Consider the following 25395-nt stretch of genomic DNA (forward strand, 5'->3'; position numbering starts at 1 on the left):
CTCAGGACTAGGGATGTGGGGCTCAGTGAGAGAGCACGTGCCTTCCATGTGAAATCCTGGTTTTAAAATCCTTAGCATTGTTTAAAAGAAAAAGAAAAGTGGGGAGTGGGTGCTAGAAAGGCGTCTCCAAGTGCAGGGGCACACGCTTTCCATACAGGAGCTCCAGATTCAATCCCTGCCACTACATGGTGCGCCAAGCATGGCCAAGTGTGAAAACAAAAACAAAAACACTTTGCACTCATTAGCACTTAATCCTTTTACCCATCCACCTCCAGATCCTGGCAACCACTGATTTACTTTTGTTTCTGTAGATCTACAAATCTGGACAGTTAATAAAAACAGAATCACATGGTCTTCTGTGCCTGGCTTCTCTTAATTCTCAGCATGCTTTCAAGGTGCATCCATGTCACCTCATTCTTTTTTGTTCGATTGTTTTTGGGACATACCTGGCGATGCAGTGAGAAGGGATGGGGTGGGGGTGGGGGTGCAGGAAAGGTTACTCTTGGCTCTGCCCTCAGGAATTATTCCTGGTTGTACTTGGAGGACCATATGGAATGCTGGAGATCAAACCTGGGTCGGCTTCGTGCAAGGTAAGCACACTACCCACTGTACTTTTCCTCGGGGCCCTCTTATTCCTTCTTTATGGCTGAGTGATATTCCATTGTTTGGATATACAATTATATTTCTGTGCAGATAAAACAGGTAGAACTGGAGGGTCATGTAATAAATTTCTGAGGAATTGCCAAGCTGTTTCTAAAGTGGCTTTACTCTTACATAATTCACTGAGCTGGTATATTTATATCCTTAAATTTTCTACATATATTCTTGAATGGAAAAGCAAAATACTGCATCCTCTATCTAGGAGATTTGCCCACATCAACCTGTGATGTACGCTCTCAGCTGAGTCACTGGAGAAGCCCGGGTCTCCTCTCTCCCCTCTCTTTCCTCTCTCTCTCTCTCTTCTCCCTCTCTCCCCTCTCCCCTCTCCTCTCTCCTCTCTCTCTCCCTCCCTCTCTCTCTCTATCATTTCTCTAAATAAAACTTACCCAAGTGAATGAGTATCACTAGCAATAGCAGATGCTTATCTGAACTGCTCATTTTCCTTTTCTCAGAGAGGTGGCTATCCCATTTAAACTAAATTCAATTTAAAAATAAAATGCAAAAGAAAAAAACACAAAATAAAAATAATAAAATAAATAAAATAAAATAAAATGTAAAAGCAAGTGTGAAGGAAACCTGTATTTCTTCCTCCTCATAAACATTTTTATTAAACCACTAGAATAATTATTCAGAGACTCAATTAACACTAATTCACCCTTTGTTTATACTGGAGAAGAGTCAATACTCCTCCATTTAAAACTTTCATTTTCATTTTCTGAATCTAGTGCCCAATGCATGTTCTAACTACCACCACTCCCCTTTAAAACTTTCTTTGGGTGAAAAAAAACAACCAAGAAAGCTAATACTCTGAGGCATTAGTTATACTGAAAAGCAACCCTGGTAATAATTTTAAGGTTTCAATGCTAAACGGCTGATAATACAGGTCATCAAAATAAGGCATGAGTGTCTGTATAAGAATGTATAAGAATGACTAAAAATAAACTGCCCTAGGTTCAATCCCCAATGCCCCATATGGTCCCTGAGTCAGTCAGGAGTGATCCCTGAGCAAAGATCCAGGTGTCGCCCAAAAACAACAACAACAAAAATCATGCCACCATTTTATTAATTTGGTTATAGCAACACAAAATATCATATTAAAGATGCTAAATGATTCTTGAATTAATTTTAAAAATAACATGTAAAAATCAGCTGCCACTGAAATACAAGTAATTTTTATTGAAGGAAATGCATTCCACTCAACACAGCGGTCAGTCATCATCTTCAAACTGAAGTCACAACACTTCATTCAGGACCATCCAAGTGCACCTCCCTTTCAACCAGGGACCCTACAAGGTTGAACAAGATCATACCCAACTGGTTCTTCCCTCTTCCACACACTCTTGCTCCATCCCTCTGCCCGGTCCTACAGGTCTCCAGCACCTGCTTCAGGACTTGGTGCTGGCCTGTGCTCCCACTGAATGTCCCACTGGCTCATTTCAGTCCAATGTCACCTTCCTGCCAGCAACTCCAATCCTGCCACCTGCAATCCTTATTTCCCTTTTCTGTTTCGTTTATCCACAAAGCTCGTCACTTTTTAGCTTAAGTTTGTATCTCCCGTAACATACAGCCACCCCCAAAACGCATTTCTCTTCACTAATCTGCTATGTAGAAACAAGAGCTCAAGAGCGCAACTGCTGAATCTAGGAACCAACTATAGTATTATCAGTACTAAAAAGGAAAACTGGGTCCCCAGATAATTTAAGACCATGGTTTTTATTAGGCTAACTTCTAAACAAGTTCTAATATATCCAACTGCTTTTGGAATTCCATATCTCAGGTAGGTTCCCCAAAAATCTTAAAAGCAAACAAAAAGCCTCAAGGCTTCAAATTATTCCAAGTAATTTTGAAATGCCAGTAACCAAAAATAACTAGGCACACAAAGACAAACAAGAGTCTAGGAGCAAGAACCAAGAGCAAAAACAACAGATGGCATAAACCCAGTTCCAGATTCTGTCTGCTGGTATTCAGCACTTTTCTGCCGACTGCAGAAAACGAAAGGCCTGCGGAAGAAGGGGGGGAAAATATATATATATACACACACATATATATATGACTTCTTGCCAGCCTACAGTTTAAGAAAGCTTGCTCCAAAAGAAAGCACTGGCGGAATGTTTTAAAAAGCAGCAGGAAAAGGGCAGAGGCAGGCAAGTATGAATGAAGCTGCAGGAAAGTTCAGGGCAGTAACCAGGGAACACCCTCTGACCAAACTCTTCTAGCATCTTTTGCAACCAAAGATTCCACTAAACCTTTGAAACATTTCAATGGTTTCTCTTTGCTTGAGACATGAACTGGCATCCCTCCCACCCAAGCCCCCTTGCCCCAAGATTTCAAATGCTAGAATTACTAGGCCTATACCATATGCTTACCCTGAAGACATGTCTGAAAAGGACGGCAATGAATAGAACATCTTAAGAATAGGACAACTGAAAAGGAACAAATAGAGTTTTAACAAACATAATGAAATTTCTAAAATTAAGAACTGGAGTTTAAAAGCCAGTCAGATAGAAATGCAGAGTAAGTAAACAGAATAATGGTAAAGAGGTTATCCAGAAAGCAACAGAGAAAGCAAAATGATAAAAAATATGAAGATAGGGCACTATGAAGGATAAAGAAGATTCCACATTGAGGGTCAGAAGAGAAGAGGCAATGTTAGAGATGAAGGCTGAGAAAATTCCAAAACGGATGAAATACACCAATTAGCTAATTTAAGAAGCCAGAAATACCAAAGTTGGATGAATAAAAAAAATTTAATAAACTACATCTAAATACATTAATAAAAAACAAAAAACGACCGGCCAGAACAGTACAAGTACATTTTCTCAGTCAATCACCATGTAAGGGAAACTCTAAAAGGAGACATGGGAGAGTGACAGGTGAGGAGTCACCAGTAAGTTCTGAGGGGAGAAGGAACAAAGGGGCAGGTGTGAGTGAGCTAAAAAGCACGTGGTGAGCTAAAAAGGATGCACTGGAGAGCTGGCAACTAGGACTTGGTGAGACCAAACCAAAGCTTCTTGAGCCATTTTCAACTGCTCGGGTACCTTGAAAGAAGCAAAACACCCAACTGGGGAAGAAATCAAGAAGAAATAATCATAAAGACTGGAAATTTTAATAGGCTGCAGGAGAAAAGAGGAATTCAAGACTGCTAGGGAAATTGAGCTGAGAGTAGAGATTAATGATTATGAATGGGACAAGCGTGGGGATGAGGTAAACTAAAAGGGGAGGATAAGACAATCAGCATTTCACTCTGAATTCAAGATGAGGAGGGGTTAGAATGATTAGTAATGCCAAGGTTTAATGTATGAGCAAGCAGCTGTAGATGATACTGTAATGAGATAACAGAAAGGACAGGTCATGTAAGATCCATTTAAATTGTCCTAAACTCTCCAAGAATTAAGACGGCAATAATAGCATAATAGCAGCTGGAGAGTCAGCCAGGACCTAAGTTACTTAAAATGAAGAAGACAACAAAAATCATTTATGAAAGTCAAAGCTGAGGGGTCTTATAGAGGAGGAGAAAGGGACAATTTGAGAGCAGTGATGACAAGGATTCCTTCCCAACCTTCAAAGTAGTGGCAGCACCGTGAAGGTAAGTGATCAAGTTTGAGAAGGTCGTGGGGAAAGGTCTACTTGAAGAGAGCCTGGTTTCCCATGGAAGGAGGTGAAGAGACCTATCATTAAGAGAAGCTGACTAGGGGCTGAAGCGATAGCACAGCGGGTAGGGCATTTGCCTTGCACGAGGCCGACCTGAGTTGGATTCCCAGCACCTCATTTGGTCCCCTGAGCACCGCCAGGGCGATTCCTGAGTGCAGAGTTAGGAGTAACCCCTGTGCATCGCCGGGTGTGACCCAAAAACAAACAAAAAAAAAAGAGAGAGAGAAAAGCTGATTGCTTCCTAGGGTTGTAGCAACCAAGTACCACAAGCTGAACAGCTTACAGTATTTCACTATTTAAAATTCATACCTGATTTTTTTTTTCAGTCCAAAAACTGTTTTATAATCTCTCATCTCGTAGTCTCATACTAGATTCTGTTCCTCACACTGCTGGAAAGGTAAACAGACCACTAGTGGCATCTGGGTGTGTGCACGATCTACTCCAGCACTGCCAGCATTCGTGAACTCCTCTTTCCCCTGCCCTGTTTTTTGGTTTGGGGGCCACCAAAACTGGCTCTATGCTCAAAGGGATGTGCAATACCCGGGTGCTGAACCTGGGTCTCCTGGAAGCAAAGCATGTGCTCAGCCCTTTGAGCTGTCTCCCCAGACCTAAACAAACTTTTTTAAGAGCATTTCTAAAAACACTGGATGATGATAGCTGATGTCTGCTGGAGATATGAAGCACCCATCCTTAGAACAGTTTTCCATGTTGTCAATTACAAATTGGGACTTAACACGACATGAAACGAAAGCCATCAAAAGTTCCAACAATGCAAATTTCCACAGCACAAGATGAATCTGGAAATGACACCTGGTGGCAGTGGCAAAGCAGCCACATGAAAGGCACTAAGGACAACACTCAGGTAACTAAACCAATGAGAGCAGAGCCTTCCCACAGTAAGTGAGATTTTCTAGGTGCAGACTTAGACCTATAGTCCACTTTCTCAAGTGTAGTATTTCAATTGCAAGGCACAAAATATCAGTAACAAATGACAGTTTAACTTTTGATTTTTAGATCAGAGGAATGTTGACTGAACTGCCACAAAGAAATGATGTGCAGCAACTTGGACTACACAATTTTAGTTTACAGGTATTCCATGCGCCCTAATCTTGCACAAAGACATGTCACAGGTAATGTTTTAAATTTATGCAAATTTTTCTAAGACTTCACACAAAGTCTTTACATAATGGTCCCACCTTATTATTGGCTCCCTCTCTCATCCCCACCAAAAAGCCATAATATTCGTGGCAATTAGGAAGTGAAATACAGTAAAGTAACAAAGCAGTATTCACTCAAGGTTCCTTCTTAGGGCCACGAGGAAGAATCTGTTCTAGGTCCCTGTCCTGATGTAGACAGATCCCTCCACAGGGCCACCTGTTCCTGCCTGGATCATCACTTAGTCCTCCCCTGTACATGTCTGTCCCTGTGCCTAAATTAACCCTTGCACATACAAATCATACTGAATGGCTATCCTCATGACATTATTATTATTAGTTTATATCCAGCACTGCTTCACTCAGGAATCACTCCTGGTGGGTTTGGGGAACCATGTGGGGTGGCAAGGATTGAACCTGGGTCAGCCACATCAAGGGAAGTGACTCATTCAATTATACTCTCTGGCCTTACGTTAAACCTAAATTACAACTCTAAAGACCTTATCTCCAAATAAAGTCATTTCTGAGGCACAACTAAGGATACATTCAACCTGTCATATTGATCATGGATAGAAGGGATAGAGGATGGTCTGAGGATGACAGAAGTCCAGAGCACTAAGAAGAAAGACCTCAGGAATTGTAGAGAAAGCTACAGAAGAGAGAAGCTTAGAACCCGGAGTCGAGGATAGGGCAGGGAAGGTTATGACAAGGAAGAACCATTACTACAATGACAGCTGATAGTGAGAAGTGGTCAATTTGGATGAGAACTGGGTACTGAAAGCAGTACCCAATAACTGTATTTTAAACCATAATGCCTTAAAGTGGAAAACAGAAAGGGAAAAGTGCCTGCCATAAATGCAGGCCGGGGGAGTGGGAGAAATTGGGGACACTGGTGAAAAGGAGAGAACAATAGTGAAGGGACTGGTACTTGGTCACTGTATGGCTGAAACTAAATCATGAATAACTTTGTAACTTGTTAATTCTAGTGACTGAATAATTTTTCCCCCCAAGAACTCCTGTGGCAGACAAAGGCTGTCTTGAAAATCTGTAACTCACAGTGCCTGACAAATACCAAGGGCACAATAAGCTCTCAAAAAGCAGTGACGTCTAGAGATTGGTCAAAAAAGAGAATACATAAATAAGTATGAATAAAAAATATGTAATTGGAGGTTGGAGAGACAGTACAGTGGGCAGGGCTCTTGCCTTGCATGCAGCCAACCTAGGTTCGATCCTTGATACCCCACACAGTTCCCTGAGCCCCACCAGCAGTGATCCCAAGGCATGGGTATGAAAAATTCCCTTAAAGTGACAAAACTTTCTTCAAAATAGAATCATCCTGATCTGAATTCTAGCTGCCTTTTCTATCTTTTGTGACTTACTCTGTGACCTATTTCAGAGGTTTATGTTGGGAATATGTGTGTGTGTATGTGTGCGTATATATGTATGTGTATATGTGTGTGTGTGTGTGTGTGTGTGTACATAAAACAAATTTTGGATAACCTTTCAAACTGGCTAAAATTTTATGACTAAAATCTGACCCCAAACTGAGTTTCCACAGACCTAGCAATTTCATATCTATCTATTCCAAAGGCTCCAAACTCTGCCTGCTTTTCTGTGTTCATTGCAGCACTATTTACAATAGCCAGAATCTGGAATTAAACCATGTCCAAGAACATATGACTGGAGAGGCCTGAGCAATAGTACAGTGGGCAGAGTATTTGCATTGCATGCCGCTGACTCGGGTTCGATCATCAGCATCCCACATGATCCCCCGAGCACTGCCATGAGTAATTACTGAGTACAGAGCCAGGAGTAACCCTTGAGCATCACTAGGTGTGATCCAAAAAGCAAAAACAAACAAACAAACAAAACAACCATATGAGTGGATAAAAAAACTGTAATATATGTATACACACAATGGAATACTACTCAGCTGTAAGCAAAGATGAAATCACGCAATATGGTGCTATGTGGATGATCCTGGAGAGTATCATGCTGAATGAAGTGAGTCAGAAGGACAGGGACAGACATGAAGTGCTCTCTCTCAGGTGAGATATAAAGAAACATAGTAGGGAGATAACAAATGGGCACTGAGCAACAGAAACTAAGAAGTGGTCTTCAGTAGGAGGCTTGCCACAGTAGGAGGTGGGGAGGGGACCTAGGAAAACGGTGGAGTAGGTGAATACTCTGGTTGGGGGTTTGGTGGAGGGTATGGTGCTAAAATGTTGTATGGACCTTACCACGGACAGTCTTCTAAACCATGGCGCCTAAAACAGAAAGTCTGCCCCCAAACAGGGGCCCAGAGGTAGCTAAAGGACTGGAGCAGAGCAAAGCTAGAGCTCCAGGTTTGATCCTGTGATCCAATGTCTCCCAGCACCTATGGGAACAGCCTGGACTATACTGGGAATCACAAACAACTGCACTGGGAGGACACCCAAGTACCACCACAATGAGTTTGGCCCCAGGGCCGGAGTGATGGTTTAGTGAGTAGGGTGTTTGCTTTGCACATGGCCTACCTGGGTTCCATCCCCAGCATCCCATATGGTTCCCCAAGCAACGCCGGAGTAATCACTGAGCATGACTGGGTGTGCGCCCCCAAGCCCAAAATTACTGGCTTAGAATGTTTTTACCAGCATGTTCTATGAAATTTTCTAAGACAGCTCTTACACTGTCACTGTCATCCCCTTGGTCATCAATTTGCTCAAGCAGGCACCAGGAATTTCTACATTGTGAGACTTGTTGTTACTGTTTTTGGCATATCGAATGCTCCAGGGGGAGCTTGCCAGGCTCTACCATGTGGGCGAGATACTCTCGGTAGCTTGCCGGACTGTCCGGGAGGGGTAGAGAAATCAAACCCGGGTTGGCCGTGTGCAAGGCAAATGCCATACCACTGTGCTATAGCTCCAGCCCAAGACAGCGTTTACACAAATTTCAAAATAACAGAAACAGGAACTACTTCCTAATTTTATAAAATTAAATGTAATTTCAAAGTCAAAACTATTTAAAAACGATTTTAAAAGAAAATAAAAAGGGGCCAGAATGTTAGTACAGTGGGTAGGGGACTTGCCCTGCACACAGCAGACCTGGATTCATTTGCCAGGCACCCCGTATAGTTTCCCGAACCCCATCAGGGGTGATCCCTGAATACAGAGTCAGGAGTAAGCCCTGAGCACCAGTGGGTGTGGCAAATAAGCAAAAAACAAAACAAGAAAAGCCCATTTTGCCATATAAATACAAAAATACTGAATTGAGTACTGACAAACTAAATCCTACATATTTATTGTCAATCCATGATTTAACTGGATATTCCCAGAAACATGAGAGACTACAGAATCTAGACTCAGAAAACATATTTATGGACACTTGATTGAAAATGAAATAGCCATAAAAAAACTAAAAAGTTTTTTCAGCAATTGATAATAAATGGGATGGGCACCTGGGGAAAACAACAATTTGTCTATCTTGTGCCTAATCAAAATTGAAAAAAAAGGAAAAAAGTCTCTAGATTACCAGGTAGAAATAATTTGTAAAGTTCTATGTCTTTTAGAAAAACATAGGGGTTGTGGGCCAGAGCACTAGTACAGCAACAGGGAGGGCATTTGCCATGCACATAGCTAATCCAGATCCCCAGCAGCCAGACCCCGAACTTACCAGGAATGATTGATTCCTGTGCACACAGCCATGAGTACCACCAGTTGTGTCAATCCACTCCCACCTCCCCCCCAAAAAAAAAAGAAAGAAAGAAAAGAAAGGAGTAGGGGCTAGAGTGCTATTGGAGTGACAGCGTGTTTGCCTTACGCACGAGTGATTTGGGTCTCATCCCCAGCAGCCCAATGGTCCCATGAGCCCCACCAAGACTGATCCCAAACACAGCCAGGAATAAATCCTGACCAGAACTGGGTGTGACCCCAAAAAACAAACAAAAGGAGAGTAAAGACTAAGAATGTCTGTTCAAAAGCCACAGTGGAATGATGGGAAAGGTGTTAGAGAGTACAGAGGTTAAGACTCTTTCCTTGTCTGCAGATGGGAATGCTTCAATCCCGGCACCACACGAGCAAACCTTGACAGGAGTAATTCCTGAGCACAAAGCAGGGAATAAGCCCTGAGCACAGCAAGGTACGGCCCCGAAATGATAGAAAGGCAAGTCACATAGTAGGAGAGAGAATTTATGATATATGTGTATAATTAAAAGCTGGTATCCAGAACAAGGAACTACAATAAAAATAAAGAAAATAACGGAATTTTATTTTACAGAATATATGTACACAATATAAGCAAACCTCTGAAATAGGTCACGAAAGAAGGAAAAGACCAGTAGAGTTCAAAAAAGGGTGGAGAGAGACGGAGAGAGAGCAGAGGTTAAAGCGCTTGTCTTGCATGTGACTGACCCCAATTTGACCCCCAGCACCACTTAGATACAGTTTCTCAAGCAATACCAGAGTTAGTCCTGAGCAGAGAGCTAGGAATGGTCCTTGGGCACCACTGGGTGTGGCCCAAAAACAATAACAAAAAAATGACAGCACAGAAAACTGCCAGGGATGTAAGCCCTACACTCAGGAGGACCTGAGTTGATTCCCCATAACGGGGGGAAAAAATACACATGAGAAAACTTAAGGCAAATAAGTTTCTATGAAAACTGGGGTCGAACTACAGTACAGGGAGTAAGGCCTAACACACACAGCTGTATGTAGCCTTGCATACAACTGACTCTTACAGGGGTAAAATGTACATGTCAACTTTAATTTATAAATCTAAATTTATGGAAAATAAAAATTTTACAGGAAAAATGCTGTTCAATGACAACTACATTGATAATAACTAGCTTTATCATGTTCATATCAGAAACAACACACACACACAAATATACCTTAAGTTGGGAGAAAAAAAAAAAGACTACCACCAACATGTTCACAGCTAGCAATTACATATGTTCCAAGGCAAAAGGCAGTGTTATGTAATAAGTATGTTAACTATACATTATATATATTAATCACATACATTGATGTTCATGTTTGCATATAATTCCCATAAATTCAGAGTGTCCCTTAAATTCAGTCACAGGGCCGAGTTAGGGCAACTAGTCTTGCATGCAACTGATCTGGGTTCTATCCCCAGCACTTCATATAGTCAGTCTTCCCATTATCCACCAGGAGTGACCCCTGAGCATTACCAGGTGTGGCCCAAAAAGCCGAGGCATCAAAGTACATGTCAACAGTAAATGTTTAAGTTATGTTTGGCAAGTTAACAAGTGGTGTGATGAAATATACCATCACACCACTTAAATGGTCAAATTTAATAATAAATGGTCAAATTTCAAACGGTACTTTTAGTGAAGGAAAGGGGTACCATAATTTCATTTTATTTTATTTTTGCTTTTTAGGTCATACCCTGGCAACACACTGGGGTTCCTCCTGACTCTGCACTCAGGAATTACTCCTGGTGGTGCTTGAGGGACCAATATGGATTGCTGAGGATCAAACCTGGGTCTGCCACATGCAATGTACTATTGCTCCGGCCCCCCAGGTACCATAATATTAATACCTGGTTACAATAGGGACCAGAATGATAGTAGTACAGTGGGTAGGGCATTTGCCTTGCATGCAGTAGACCTGGGTTCAATTCCCAGTATCCTGTATCCTCAAGCACTGCCAGAGGGAATTCCTGAGTAATTCCAGGAGTAACCCCTCAGCATCTCCAGGTATGGCTCCCAAACAAAACAAACAACAATAAGAAAAATACCTGGTTACAATAACGATTTATGTACAAAGAACAGAATATATGGAAATCAATCAAGATTTTAGTCTATAAAAAAATTACTTCCTGGGGCTGGAGTGATAGCACAGTGGGTAGGGCGTTTGCCTTGCACGAAGCTGACCCGGGTTCGATTCCCAGCATCCCATATGGTCCCCTGAGCACAGCCAGGAGTAATTCCTGAATGCAGAGCCAGAAGTAACCCCTGTGCATCGCCAGGTGTGACCCAAAAAGAAAAAAAAAAAAAAAAAAGACTTCCTGAATGTAAGATTTCAAAACTCAGCAGATTTTTCCCCCCAAGGCAAATTAAAGCAAATGACTATATTCTAGTCTTAAGGAAAAAAGTGGGGACACTACAGGCAGAAGTCAAATCCAGCCCGCCCATTTTTATAGCGTCCAAAGTTTTTAGATTTAATGTTTTTTTCTATCTTTAAAAGACACTAAAATAACAAAAAACAAAGACAATGAAAGAAACCCTACAAAGTTTAAAATATCTGCTATCTGGACTTCTTACAGAAAAGGTCTATCAATTTTTTGAGGGGTCGGGGGTTTGAATCAAACCCAGTGCTCAGAACTACTCCTGGCTTTGTGCTCAAGGATCACTCCTGACATGCTCTGGGAACCACAGGTGGTGCCAGAAAACAAAGCTGAGTTGGCTGCATGCAAGGCAAACACCCTACCCACTGCACTTTGATTGCTAGCACCACATGACTCCCCCAAGCACTGAGCCAGGAGTAGTCCCTGAACACTGCAGGGTGTTATCACAAAATTCAGAAAACAAAGCAACAAATTTATATTACCAGCATAGATACTATAATTTTAGATCAATGATTTTTAAATTAACAATTTATTAAATTCTTTCCAATACTTCAACCATGACAGAATGCAGGAAAAAAGTTTCTAAAATGTGAAATGCCAGGGATATGGTTCCAGGCACTGGAGCGCATGTTCTACAGGCAGGAGTCCACCAGCAGTAGGCTGCTCACTGCCTGGGACAATTCTCAAGTGAGCCCAAAGCAGACACTGAGCACTGCCACGTATGCCCCAATTTCTGAAATTTTGCTGACTCTAATTTTTTTCTGTACTCTCAAAACATGTCAACAACCAAAGTATATTGTTTTAGCATAAGATCTAAAGAAAATTATCAGTCATTAGTAGCTATGCAATAATATCCTTTTTTTGGGTTTTTGGGTCACACCTGACAATGCTCAGGGCTGACTCCTGGCTCTACACTCAGGAATCACTCCTGGCAGTGCTCAGGGGACCATACAGGATGCTGGGAATCGAACCGGGTCGGCCGCGTGCAGGGCAAACACCCTACCCGCTGTACTATCACTCCAGCCCCTGCAATAATATCCTTAGTGAGTACAGCAGGTAGGGCATTTGCCCTGCACACGGCCGACCCAGGTTCAGTTCCCAGAATCCCATATGGTCCTCCGAGCACTGCCAGGACTAATTCCTGAGTGCAGAGCCAGGAGGAACCCCCGAGCATTACTGGGTGTTACCCAAAGAGCAAGAATAAATAATAATAATATCCTTAGTAACTGAACATTAATTAAATTGGACATTTTCCTATTACCTTGAAGGATCCAACATTTTTAACAGGAAATTTGTTAAAAAACAAATTATTGATTTAACAGTTTGTAAATTATGGTTGTACCTCCTACTTTAGACCATATAAAAATACCTTTTGTCTCAAAATATACCAAAATTTAGCTGTGGCATATAGATACATGACAGTTAAGTTTAACAAGGCTCAGACCAAATGCTCTTTGAAGGGAATGTTTTAATACAAAAGACATTCCTTAAATCCTGAAATTTGACTTATCACAAATGAAAATGGTGAGGAGAGAAAATTATCAGGGTGCCCCAAAGACCCTGCAAATAAGTTTTATTTTTAAAAGTGATTTGATTATATACTTACTTCACAAAATATGAGCCCAGACATCAAGTTACAAAAGATTTTAGGCTTTGTTGAAACTCAGCCTTGGATTCACAGTCATGGGCAAACTTCTTGGGCCAATCACTAAGATCCATGAGCCTCAGTTTGCTCACTTAAAGGAAAAGAACTGGTCCAGAAGTTTTCTAAGGTCTCTTTATCTATCCCTAGAATCCTAAAATTTGAAAAACCATATGTGAGCCTACCTTATTTCAAGCAGTATCTGTAGTTCGCATACAAATGCGATACAACAGTACACAAAACACATATACTGAGAGCCGGTACCAAAAAAAAAAAAAAGGCAAAGGTAGTGTAGAAAATTAGCCTCTATCACTGTATCACTGTCATCCCGTTGTTAATCGATTTATTCGAGCGGGCGCCAGTAACGTCTCCATTTGTCCCAGCCCTGAGATTTTAGCAGCCTCTCCTTACTCAGCTTTCCCAACTATGGGAGGCTCTTTCAGGGTCAGGGGAATGAGACCTGTTATCATTACTGTTTTTGGCATATCGAATACACCATGGGGAGCTTGCCAGGCTCTGCCATGCGGGCGGGATATTCTCAGTAGCATGCCAGGCTCTCTGAGAGGCGCGCGCTCGCGCACACATGCGCGTGCACACACACACACACATGTATTTCCCTCTATGATGATGTGCTTCGCAGTCCAGAAATATGGTCACTCATGCGTGAGGCTTGGCCCAAGCATGTGGAAAGTGGCCTGGAGCATGGCAGCAGTTGAATAGTAGAGGTCGGCTGCTGGGGCTGAGTCCCTTGGGGCAGGGAGGGCTCTCACCCGACCCCTCTGGGGCACCCCAAGTCCGGTGGCATAGTTATGGGGGCCTCATTTTATGCTCCCTTCCAGGAGAAGCAGCCATGAGTTCTGGAGGGTGGCCAATGAGATTATCTGGCAACGACAGGAGGTGACTTATGGGTGTGACCCCTGGGTCGCCGGAGATTGGGGAAAGCAGGCAGAGGATCTCTGCTCCGGGGTCCTGATAAGCCCAGAGTCCAAGAACACAAAGTTTCGCATTACCTGGTTTCCGTGGGACTTTGCTCATGCGTGAGGCTCGGCCCAACCACTACCGAACCACCGCCACACTCTAGGCCACTTTCCACATGCTCAGGCTGAGCCTCACACACGAGCCTCTATATATCCCAACAACTTTAAGTCTACAGGTTTAATGTAAATAAGACTATTGAGAGAAACCACCTTTCTCTCTAGCCACTTTCCCCCAAATTAAGGAAGTCACTTCCTAGGTCTTTAAAAAATAACTTGCTTGGGGAGCCAGAGTCATAGGACAGCAGGAAGACTCTTGCCTTGCATGTGGAGAACAGGGTTTGATTCCCAGCATCCCATATGTTCCCTGAGCACTGCATGGAGTGATTCCAGGGTGGAGAGCCTTGTGTAACCCCTGAGCACCACCAAGGGTGACCCAAAAGACTAAAAATGAATAAACTTTTTAAAAAAGAGTCTTGTTTTAAGTCCTCTAAAGTACAGTTAGTGCCTAGCAAAAGTTCAGTGCTCTTTGTATGTAGCAGCCCCAGGTTTTATCTTCTAGCACTGCATGGTCCCTGTCCCCTGGCACCTCAGGGAGCAAACCACCCCACACTGAGCGAACAGGTAACTTCTCTAGCATATTATGGTTGCCCAGGCCTCCTAACCCTCTCCCTACAAAAAAATTTTAAAAAGCAGAGAGAGATACATCAAAAATATATATTTGGGGGCTGGAAGGATAGTACAGTGGGTAGAGTGCCTGCTATGCATGCAGTTGACCCAAGTTTAATCCCCAGCACCCCAAAGGGTCCCCCACTGTGATCCCTGAGCACAGAGATGGGAGTAAGCACTGAGTACTGCTGGGTGTGATTCACACTCCCCAAAAAGACATTTTGGGGTATTTTTGGCCATCGTATGAATCAAATCCAGATCCCGCACATAAAATTCATCCAAATACAGAAAGTGTACTTCACTCTAAAAGAAAAATGGAAAGCTGCCTACAAAGTAAAATTTTTATCAAGAAGTTACTTTCCCAACAATCTCTCTAAGTTTAGCATCTCCAGTTTAGTTCTCCAAATGAAAAAGAAGACAAACACCTTGATGAGAACAGAAAAAAATACTCCACTACAAAGAAAAGACCCGCTTAGTTCTGGGCCCAAATGGGACTGAATATTCACAATGGCCCCAAAGGCATCTTGAGACTGTGTTCTGGCCCAGTCCATGTTGGAATATTCCTAGGTTTGAATTTCAAATAAGTAGCCTTGACTGCAAAGCAGGAGGCACATCATCTCAACCCCTTATAAATTTTAGACGTCCTGATTCAATATGAAAAAGTAACTACATAAATTCCTTAAAAATCATTTGTTTGGGGGCTGGAGTGACATCACATTAGGGAGCACACTTGCCTTGCACATAGCCTGGGTTCAATCCTCATAATCCCATAGGGTCCCTCAAGTCCTGCCAGGAGTGAGTGATCCTTGAGCAGAGACCCAAGAGTAAGCCCTGAGCACCGGTGGGTGTGACCTCTCCCCCGCAAAATCATTTCTTTTCAAAAATATTTTAACTGGGGCTGGAGTGATAGCACAGCGGGTAAGGCGTTTGCCTTGCACGCAGCCGACCCGGGTTCAAATCCCAGCATCCCATATGGTCCCCTGAGCACCGCCAGGAGTGATTCCTGAGTGCAGAGCCAGGAGTAACTCCTGTGCATCGCTGGGTGTGACCCAAAAAGCAAAAAAAAAAAAAAAAATTAACTTTCAGATTAAGTAACAGAAGACATTAGTGGAAAAACAATCCCATGGAAAGTGTTGGAAATACACTACAGTCAAGACATCAGGCACTGCGTTAGGAACAAGTCAGGCAGAGATTTTATAGGTTTTTCATAGAAGAACTCATAAACAAATTATTAATTAGTTGGCTGAATCACCAAAACACAACTCCAGTAAAAGATCAGCAAAAGCTCAAAAGAGCTCTCAGTGAGCAAACCCATCCGCCTCACCCGGAGACTCAGAAGCAAGAAGACAGTCAATCTGCCTCATTTTCTCCAAGGCCTGAGGGCGTGTCTCAGGGAGGCCTAGAACTTTCACCAGGCCTCCAGCAATGAATGTCAGGGGCAACCCTATGCACTTCAATAGCTCAATCTCCTTCCTAGCTAAAACAGTTGTGCTAGAGAACCAGGCACCTCATCAACAGCCCTCAGGTTGCGCAATGGCAGAGAAAGTGCCAAGTTCAAGCGACCAGTACAGACCTAAGCAGGGTCAGCAGCTGGGCACTCCCTACTCGCAAATGCCCCGGGAACATCATCTGTCTGAGCTTTTGACAACCTGCGGTTTCTCTGGAAGGCCTGAAAGTCAGCAGGACTTGGGGATCCGTCCCCACCAGTGGAGCAGGGCCCTCACCCCAAGTCTGTACTCCGGGGAGATGAACAGAGCCACCAAGGCCAGGTCAGCATTCAGACACCGGCCACCACAGTAAGGCACGTGCTGGGAAAAACGTCAGCTCCCACAGCCAGAAATGCTCCCAAACCACCGACCTTTACACTTTAATTGGGTAAGCTTGTCGTACATAAACTATTCCCATAACACTGCTCTTAAAAAAAAAAAATTAAAAGAGGAAAGAGAAGCCAGGTAATCGTTTAAATGCGACACTCAGTATAAGGACTAAGTTCAGGCTAGTTCCCACCCTTCAAAGCCGTAAATAAAAAACAGAGGCTCCCAGGAAAAAGTACAGAGACCAAACAACTGTTTGCGGTGCAATTACTGCACATCTCATTGACTTTGTCTTACGTATTCTTCAAACTCCAGCAGGCTGCTTTATTTCAGGGTGGCAAGGGGGCACGATTTTGTCAAACCCATCTGTCCTTTGCAATAATCGTTAGCAGAGTTGTTTTGAGTTGTTTTGTCCTATCTAGTGCACATGCCAAGCAGTGACCCAGTTCTTCACTGCATCATCCAGGGGGCTCTGGAGAACAGCACCTGCTGGGCTGCCAGCAAGCACATCTCTAGGAGCCCCGAGAGCACAGCCATCCTGGTGAAAGCCTTAGGACCTTCCAATTCCCTCATGCACCACTGCGCTGTCGGGCGTGACCCTGGCACTCTGGAAAACCTTCCCTCCACGTTCAAGCCTCGGCTCAAGCGAAGCTACTGGAAAATATGGAAAACCATCCCTGTGTGGACTCCCCATTCCCACCTTGCCCCTAAGGGCCCTGCCCCGTGGGCCGCAATTTTAAAAGCTGCTACTAAAGGGGGCAGTCTTGAGAGTCTGGCCCCCAACACGCACGTTTCCACGCTGGGGCAATCTAACGCCTTCAAGCCGAGCCCATGTGCTTCCCCCCACCTCCTTGGCGGCTACTTCGCCTTACAATGATTATTGCAGTATCAAGTGATAGAGAAATCGCAACCTGAAAAGACTACAATGTAGGGCAAAGGAGAGGGAACCGATAGCAAAATCTGGGGGAGAATTTTCCCACTGTGAGTCCGGCCACTCTGGGCACTGTAACCCCGAGGCCAGCGGGCGGGTGCAACCCCCCTTCCCCTCCCACCCCGCCAAGCACGGCGGGGCGCCCTTTGCAGAAAAGGAGGCCCAGAGGAGCTACCCTGCGTCCCAGTCTGCCGGGGGTCGCCCGCCCGCCCGCCCGCCCGCCCGCCGCCGTGGTGGGCACCCGAGGCCCCGACGGCCACGCGGCAGGGCCCCAAACCCTCGGGGCCCTGCGGGGGCCAAGTGTCCCGCCCCGCGGACGGGCCCGGGGTCGCTCAGGCCTTGCCCGGGGGCGGGCGCCCGGTACCCACCTCATGCTGTAGGCGCCGGCGCCCAGCTCCTGCCCGATGCCCGAGAGGCTGGCGTCGAAGTCGTGCACCAGCCCGGACTCGATCACCTCGTCCATCTTGAGCACCCAGGCCATCTTCCGGCCCCGGCGCTGGCGGCCTCCGCGAAGCCGCGCGAAGGGGCCGCCGCTCCGCGGGCGCGTCCTGGGGGAGGGCGCGGGTGAAGGCTCCGGCGGCGCGGCGACGGGTCACCAGCGGCGGCCCGGAGGACAGCGGCCGGGGCCCCGCGGGCAGGGCGCAGCGAGCCCGGCGGGCGGCAGCAGCGGCAGTAGCGGCAGCAGCAGCAGCAGCAGCGGCAGCGGCAGCAGCGGCGGCAGCGGCAGCAGCAGCGGGAGCGGCCGGGCCGCCGGCAGCACCTCCCTCCCGCGGGCGTCGACCCCGCGCCTCATGCCGCCGCCGCCGCCCACCCTTCCGCGCCGCTAGCGCGGCTGCAGCCGCCGCCGCCGCCCGCCCAGCCCCGGGGCCCCCGGCCGCATCCTCCCCGGGACTGCGCGGGGGCGGGAGTCGAACCCGCTCCGCAGCCCGCGCGGGGGCCGAGCCCGCCCCGTCGCCCGCTCCCCCGGCCTCGACCCTCCCAGCAGCACCGCCCCGCGCCCGCCGCCCGCCGCCCGCCCGCCCCGGCTCTCGAGCGCCCCGCCGCCCCGGCCAACCCCGCCGACGCCGCTCCGCCGGCCCGGACGCTGCCTGCTCTACGGCTCCGACTCGAGCGCGGCCGCCGCTTCCGCCTCTCCGGCCCCGCCCCGGCCCCGCCCCCCGCGCTCGCCCCTCGCCCGGGCCCGCCCCGCACGGCCGCGCGCTTCCAGGCGCTCCCCGCGCGAGGCGACAGACGGACTGTCCGGACAGGGCGGCGCGGCCCCGCCTCTGAGGCGGGCTTCCAGCCCCGGCGCACTTGCTGCCTTCCGACGCGCCGGCCCAGGAAGAGGCGGGGCCCGAAACGCCGTCGGTCCCGCCCATCCGGAGCGGGCGAGCTGATTGACGGGCGAACTGGGCAATAACGACAAGCGCTTGATCCTGGCTCCCGTGAGTCTCCCTCCTACGCCCTGGATTAAAAAAAAAAATTACTCAAAAAAAATTTTTTTTTCCTGTTTGGATGGACACATTGGCACTTCATTGACAGCCCTGGACAGACTCCATTGGAGCGCACCGTTGCAAGTAATTCTAAAGGCAACTTCCTGAGGCGCTTTGCCCCTCTGTGGTCTTCAGCGTTAGCGCTACTTTTGCCCACACTATAGATGGAGAGAGTGATGAGTTTTCAGCCAATAGACTTTCAGCTTTTTTTTTTTCTTGAACTGAAAGATTTATTGGGCAAAATATCTAGATTGACGTGAGAGTCGACCAACCAGCGCTCCAGTGAAAGTGCTCTCTGGAGACTTCCAGGAATTGCTTGATTGCAGGGAGCATTGTGGCGACCCTGAGTTTGAAGTTGGGGTGCCGTCGCCCAAACAGCCGGCAGTCATGTTGTTATTGTTTCTGGTCCTGGTGTGGGGGGGCGGGGTCAGCTGACGTTGGGTTCCTAAGATCTCACTTAGGATCTCCGTGGGTGCAGGCTTCATGACTGGGAAGCTGTTTTCTCAAGGGCTCCAGATTCTTTAATTTATTCTTTCTGCTGGCTTGTCTTCCCGCGACCTCAGTCGAGGCTGCTAAAACGCCTCAGACAACCATTCTGTGTAGTCTCCACTTTCTCGGAAAATGGCATCCTCATTCCTAAAGCGAGTGTTGTCAACCCTCCCCCCCCCCCAAAAAAAAAAAAGATCAATGGAATGGAAACTTGCAGATTGTTTTGACCAAGATTTTTTTTTTTTCTCTTTGGGTCACACCTGGCGATGCACAGGGGTTACTCCTGGCTCTGCACTCAGGAATTACTCCTGGCGGTGCTCAGGGGACCATATATGGGACTCTGGGAATCGAACCCGGGTTGGCCGCATACAAGGCAAACGCCCTACCGGCTGTGCTCTCACTCCAGCCCCTTGACCAAGATTCTTTGCTTGATGGAACTGTAATCTTTTCCTGAACTTTCTCCTAGGTTCATCGATGTAAATCCGATGTTAGCAAGAACCCTCTGCCCTCACCTCTGATTGGGTTCCCACACCTCCAGGGCAGTACCTCACCCGCTGCCCCTAAGAATCGTTTTTCTGTACTGTATTCTGTTAGTCAAGCAGCTTCAGAATCAGATGGGACAAGGAATAAATAATCGAGGGAATGTTGGAGCTGGAGCATATACAGCGCGTAGTGCGCTTGCCTTGCTGCACATGGCCAATCCGGGTTCTGTCTGAGGCATCCCATATGGTCTCCTGGGTTCGCAAGGAGTAATTCCTGAGTTGTAGAGCCAGGAGTAATCCTTGAACACCACCGAGTGTAGCCAAAACGAAAAAAAATAATTGAGGGCATGTTTTGAAACTTCCAGAATCTATCATCTGGCCACAAATGGTGGTTGGTTTTTTTTTTTTTTTTTTTTTTTTTTAGTTCAAAGTATACTCACTTCTTTCCTCAGAGTGCAAGTTCTTAGAGCACTAACTTCTAATATCTTATGAGGTCCTTGGACAGATAAGATTTGAGGGTACAATTCCTTGAGTGTAACTCTAAGATCTTCATATGAAGACCTGAGAATTGACCCACATGGTGACTCAATAAAAAATTAAAAAAAAAAAGTAAATAAAAATAAAAAAAAAAAGACCTGAGAATTGAAAACAGGTCATCTGTCCAACTGCCACCTTATATGACACTAGCTGAGGCTTAGGAAGCTACATAGAACTTTCCTTGCAAAAAAAATGGAGAAATAATAGGGACTGAACAGTTACTGATTCCAATAAATCTGAAATCCAATTGGGCAGATGTTACTGGTTCTTTGGTTAGGACTCAGTCATTCTTTCTCAGGAGAACTTTGTGGTTCTTGCCTCCATTTTCTGGGCTCTTGGTCCTACCCCCTGTGTTATCCTTCCAGTTCTACAGATTGTTTAGACCTAAGTAGTTTTCTCAGCTCCTTCCTGCTATGTTCTGTTTAGGATGGAGGTGTCTGGATACTCTCTTCATTTTGCACATCATTGTCCCTTTCTGTCAAAGCATATAACATTTTGTTTTTTAAACTTTGTAAGTTTCCCATGAATCCATTTGTAATCTACTTCAATGAACAGAAACTACACCAACATGTCATGAGGCTGACCTGATTTCTTTTTTGCAGGGGAGAGGGCACACCTGGCGGTGGTGCTCAGGGATCACTCCTGGTGGGGCTCGGGGACCATATGGAGGTGCAAGGAACCAAACCCAGGTTAGCTGTGTACAAGACAAAAGTCCGACCTGCTGACTTATCACTCCAGTCCCTGACTTGCTCTTTTCTAAACTGTGGTCAGATATCAGCGAGGACTCCAGTTTATGAAGAATTAACTAGAAGAAGAGGAGGATCAATTTCTAAGTTTGCTATTGACCAGAGTCCTATTCAATACAAATTGGCATGCCCCCCTCCCAACCCCCATCTGCCAACTTAGTTAACCAAGTGAAGAGAAGCTGCTGTGTTTAATGACATGGTCTCCAGAGCCCACATTGTTTCTTCCACTTTATTTCTGTCTGATAAAAGCACATCACTCAGCCTAGTATCTACTTAAGAACAGGAGCATTGGAGGAAAGAGTTCAGTGGGCTGAGCACATGCTTTGCATACAGGAAACCTGGGCTTGGGACCTCAAGCTCTGCATGGCCCCCTGAGCACGGGACTCCACAGCACTGAGCCAGATATAGCTCTGAGTATGTCTGGGTGTGGTCCCCAAACAAAAGAAACAGAGGCAGCCTCTCGGTGCTTACTAAGGGGTGTGCTTTATACCAACTGTATAAATAGAGAAGGTACAGGGGCCCAAGCAATAGTATAGTGGGTAGGAATTTACCTTGCACGCAGCCAACCCTAGTTAGATCCCTGGCATCCCCTATGGTCCCCCAAGCACCAACCAGAAGTAATTCCTGTGTGCAGAGCCAGGAGTAGCCCCTGAGCATTGCCAGATGTGACCCAAAGAGAAAAAATAAAAAAGGAGAAAGAAATAGATGTACAGTAAACCCACACCCTATACACCTCAGCCCAGGCCCTTTGCCTAGTCTGTATTGTAAATGGGGGGAATGTAGGAAAATAAATCAAAAAGCAAGAGCTTCTCAGAGCTAGGGATACAATTCTGGGGTATGTTGCTCAGTCTGAGTCGAAGAGCACAACCACATGTGACCTCCAACAAACAAAAAGATCAAGAGTTTCTAAAGTTGATTCCTAGTTGTGCCACATTCTGAAAAGGTGAATGTCAAAAAAATTATAGAGATATTTTTAAACATCACAGTCACTTTCATCATTATCATAACTCAATAGCTTTCTAAAGGCATTAGACAGCATAATTAGAACAGAAAAAAGAAATTATAAATATAAAAATGAAAAGGAGGAGATTAAAATTAACACTGCTGAGTGTGGCCTCAAAACAAAACAAAACAAAAATTAAATAGATTAAATGTCCACATGTCTGGAAATGCCATGGCAATCCAGTAAAGGTTTTTTTGTTTTCTTTTTGGGTCACACCCGGCAATGATCAGGGTTGCTCCTGGTTCTGCACCCAAGAATCACTCCTGGCGGTGCTTGAAGGACCATATGGGATGCTGGAGATCGAACCCTGGCCGGCCGCATGCAAGACAAATGCCCTGCCCGCTGTACTATCTTCCGGCCCCTCAAGTAAAGATTTAATAAGATGATGGCATAAGCGTGAATATTCATAACTCAATAGTGTTTTTTTTTTTAATTTTTAAAAAGAGTCTCTTGCCCCCGAGCCTGGCTGTCTTCCCCGGGGCCCCTCAGAGGGGTGGGCTTCAGTTTCTCTACCTGCCCTGAGCAGAGCTTCCATGGCTGAAGACCTCCAGGGCCTACGCACAGCCATGCTCAAGGCCCCTCTCCACATGTTCGGACGAGCTTCACGCATGAAGAAACCTGCAGAGGAACCCAGGTGTGTGGGACTAGGGGCTGAGACGTCCAAGCCTGCTCGGATCTGGACTGGACCTCTTCCACTCAGATTCCCCATTTTCCAGTAGGTAGGTGGTCACACCCAGGGACTGCCCCCGGCACCATGTAATCCCACCAATGGCCAACATTCAGAGACTATAAAACTAAGCTCCCAGAAGACATCTTATGGCCTAGCTCTCCCTCTTGGAGAACCTGGCAAGCTACTGAGAGTTTCCTGCCCACATGGGAGAGCCTCACAAACTCCCCATGGCTTATTCATATGCCAAAACCAGTAACAATGATGGGTCTCATTCCCCTGACCCTGAAAGAGCCTGCAATGTGGCACCATTGGAAAGGACGAGTAAAGAGGGGCTTCTAAAGTCTCAGGGCTAGGATGAATGGAGACGCTACTGAGATATTCGCTCAAGAAATTCGACTATCAACGGGATGATGATAATGATGATGATGATGATGATGATGATGATTTAATTTTTTGTCTTTTGGAGGCACACCCAAGTGGTGCTCAGGGGTTAATCCTGGCTCTGCACTGAGGAATCACTCCTGCCAGTGCTCGGGGGACCATATGGGATGCCAGGGATTAAACCCAAGTTGGCCATGTGCAAGACAAACGCCCTTCCCGTTGTGCTATTGCTCCAGCCCCCTCAGTGTTTTTTTTTAAATAGGTTTGAAAAGAAAATGCTAAATGGGCCAGCAACCTAGTATAGTGGTTAGGGCATTTGGTTTATACATGGTTGGTTGCTGATACCCAGTAAGGTTTCCTGAGCTCCACCAGGAGTGATCTCTGAGCACAGAACCAGGAGAAAGCCCTCAGCACCACCAGGTGTGGCCCCCAAAGAAAACAAAAGTTATCGCTATTTAACACGTATACCAAGGCCACATAATGGAGTAGCTGTGATAGTTTTATAAGTGGGGGCAGAAAATTTTTGTAGTCTGGCTTTAGTCTATGGAAAACCACTGCTCTCTGGGTGTCTTTGGCCACCTGGAGATTTTCATTGTGTTAAGGTAAGTAATTGTTTATAATTGTTTATTGATTGGTTAACTTTGTTGCTACATTTTACATTTGGTGATTTGTTGTTGCTGGATCTTTTTTTTTTTTTTGGAGGGGGGCGTCTCACCCTGCCTTGACTGGAAGCTATTGTTAGCGCCTTACTCAGGAGTCGCTCCTGCTAGTGCTCAGGGAATTTAAGGTGCTGAGGCTCAAACCCGGTTTCCTCACATGCAAATGTGCTCCAACTCATTGAGAATCTCCCTGGTCCTGTGTTTGTTTTGGATTTTTATGTTTTTATAAGCTGTTGCGGTCTGCTCAAGCCCCATTAACAATAATTACTAACAGCTATTAGCACACACAATATGCGTACATATTAAAACTCTGTCGTGAAACCAAATTTCAACATGGAGGGAGATGTTAGATAAATTCAATCAGTTTGGTTGAATGTTGCCTCTGGACCTAATTTTTTTTTTTTTTTTGCATGTAAAACAGAAACTTTATTTGGAAGTTTTGTGGAAGGGGTGAGAGGAAGAGAGAATGCGCTCAAGAGAAAACATGGGCTTCTTCAGAGTGGAAAGGGAGCGTCGGTACACATCCCAGCATTAAGGTATGAAAGGATAGGGTATGAAAGCACACATCTCAAGAGGAGAGATGTAGGAAACACACGTGCTCGCTCAGCAACATGTGCTCAGGCCTCATATACGTCTCTGGAGCTATGTTTTTTGTGCCACACCCAGTGGTTGGGTGTGTGTGTGCTAATCCTAACTCAGGGCAGCCAGGGTTACTTGGAGATCAAGTGGTGGTGGGGGTGTCCAACCAGCTCTCCCACACACAATATGCTCAGCCCTTTGAGTTGCCCGGCCTAGATTCTGTTTCTGAACAACTGAGTGCACTTCCGCGCTATAGCAGGTCACACAGCCAGTGAATCCCCTGCTCTCGTACCTGTGAGGTGCTTCTCCTATCTATTTATTACAGTGGTGCTGACATTTATGGTCCTGTGTATTTAGGACTTCATGTTGATAGCTCAGACATTTGCTAAGTCCTTGAACAATGGTGCTGGCTGAGGCCTGATGGAGAGGCAAAAGTCATCTCCAGAAAATCTCATTTCTTGCTTTCTTTTGTATTTGTTTTTGGTTCACAGCTGGCAGTGCTCGGGGGTTGGTCCCTGGCTCAGTGCTGAGAAGCTACCTGTGGAAGTGCTTCAGCGGCCACTGGGTGCTGGGGATGGAACAAGGCCGCTTACACATAAATCCTGCACTTGGCCCATTGAACTTGCTTCCGGGGTCCCTAAATAGACTTATATGAATAGACATTATTCATAAAATATAACATGAACACCAAATTATTTTGTACATACTGACCATAAATGTCAGCACCATTGTAAGCACATTACCTTAATTATAATAAATTAAAAGAAAATAAATTACATAAGTATAATATATATAGCTATGCACATATATGTG

At 45.6% G+C, this 25395-nt stretch overlaps 1 protein-coding gene and 1 pseudogene across 2 annotated transcripts in view; one reads left to right on the forward strand and one right to left on the reverse strand.

Annotated features, from left to right (window-relative positions):
* UBP1 (upstream binding protein 1) overlaps positions 1–18710 on the reverse strand; it is a 68802-nt gene extending 50092 nt beyond the window's left edge. Inside the window, exons 1-2 of one of the 2 annotated variants that reach the window (XM_055134099.1) lie at positions 18619–18710; positions 17933–18112 (exon numbers count right to left, since the gene is read on the reverse strand). In XM_055134099.1, coding sequence (XP_054990074.1) covers positions 17933–18045 — 113 coding nt within the window. In that variant the 5' untranslated portion in view covers positions 18046–18112; positions 18619–18710. Of the gene's footprint in view, positions 1–17932; positions 18113–18618 lie in introns of those variants that run through there. The other variant, XM_004603857.2, reaches the window with a different exon arrangement.
* A 3278-nt stretch (positions 18711–21988) lies between these two features.
* LOC129404703 (small nucleolar RNA SNORA51) lies at positions 21989–22071 on the forward strand (annotated as a pseudogene).
* The last annotated feature ends 3324 nt before the right edge of the window (positions 22072–25395 follow it).

This window comes from Sorex araneus, chromosome 4 (genome assembly GCF_027595985.1).
Source record: "Sorex araneus isolate mSorAra2 chromosome 4, mSorAra2.pri, whole genome shotgun sequence".
Classification (NCBI taxonomy): Eukaryota; Metazoa; Chordata; class Mammalia; order Eulipotyphla; family Soricidae; genus Sorex; species Sorex araneus.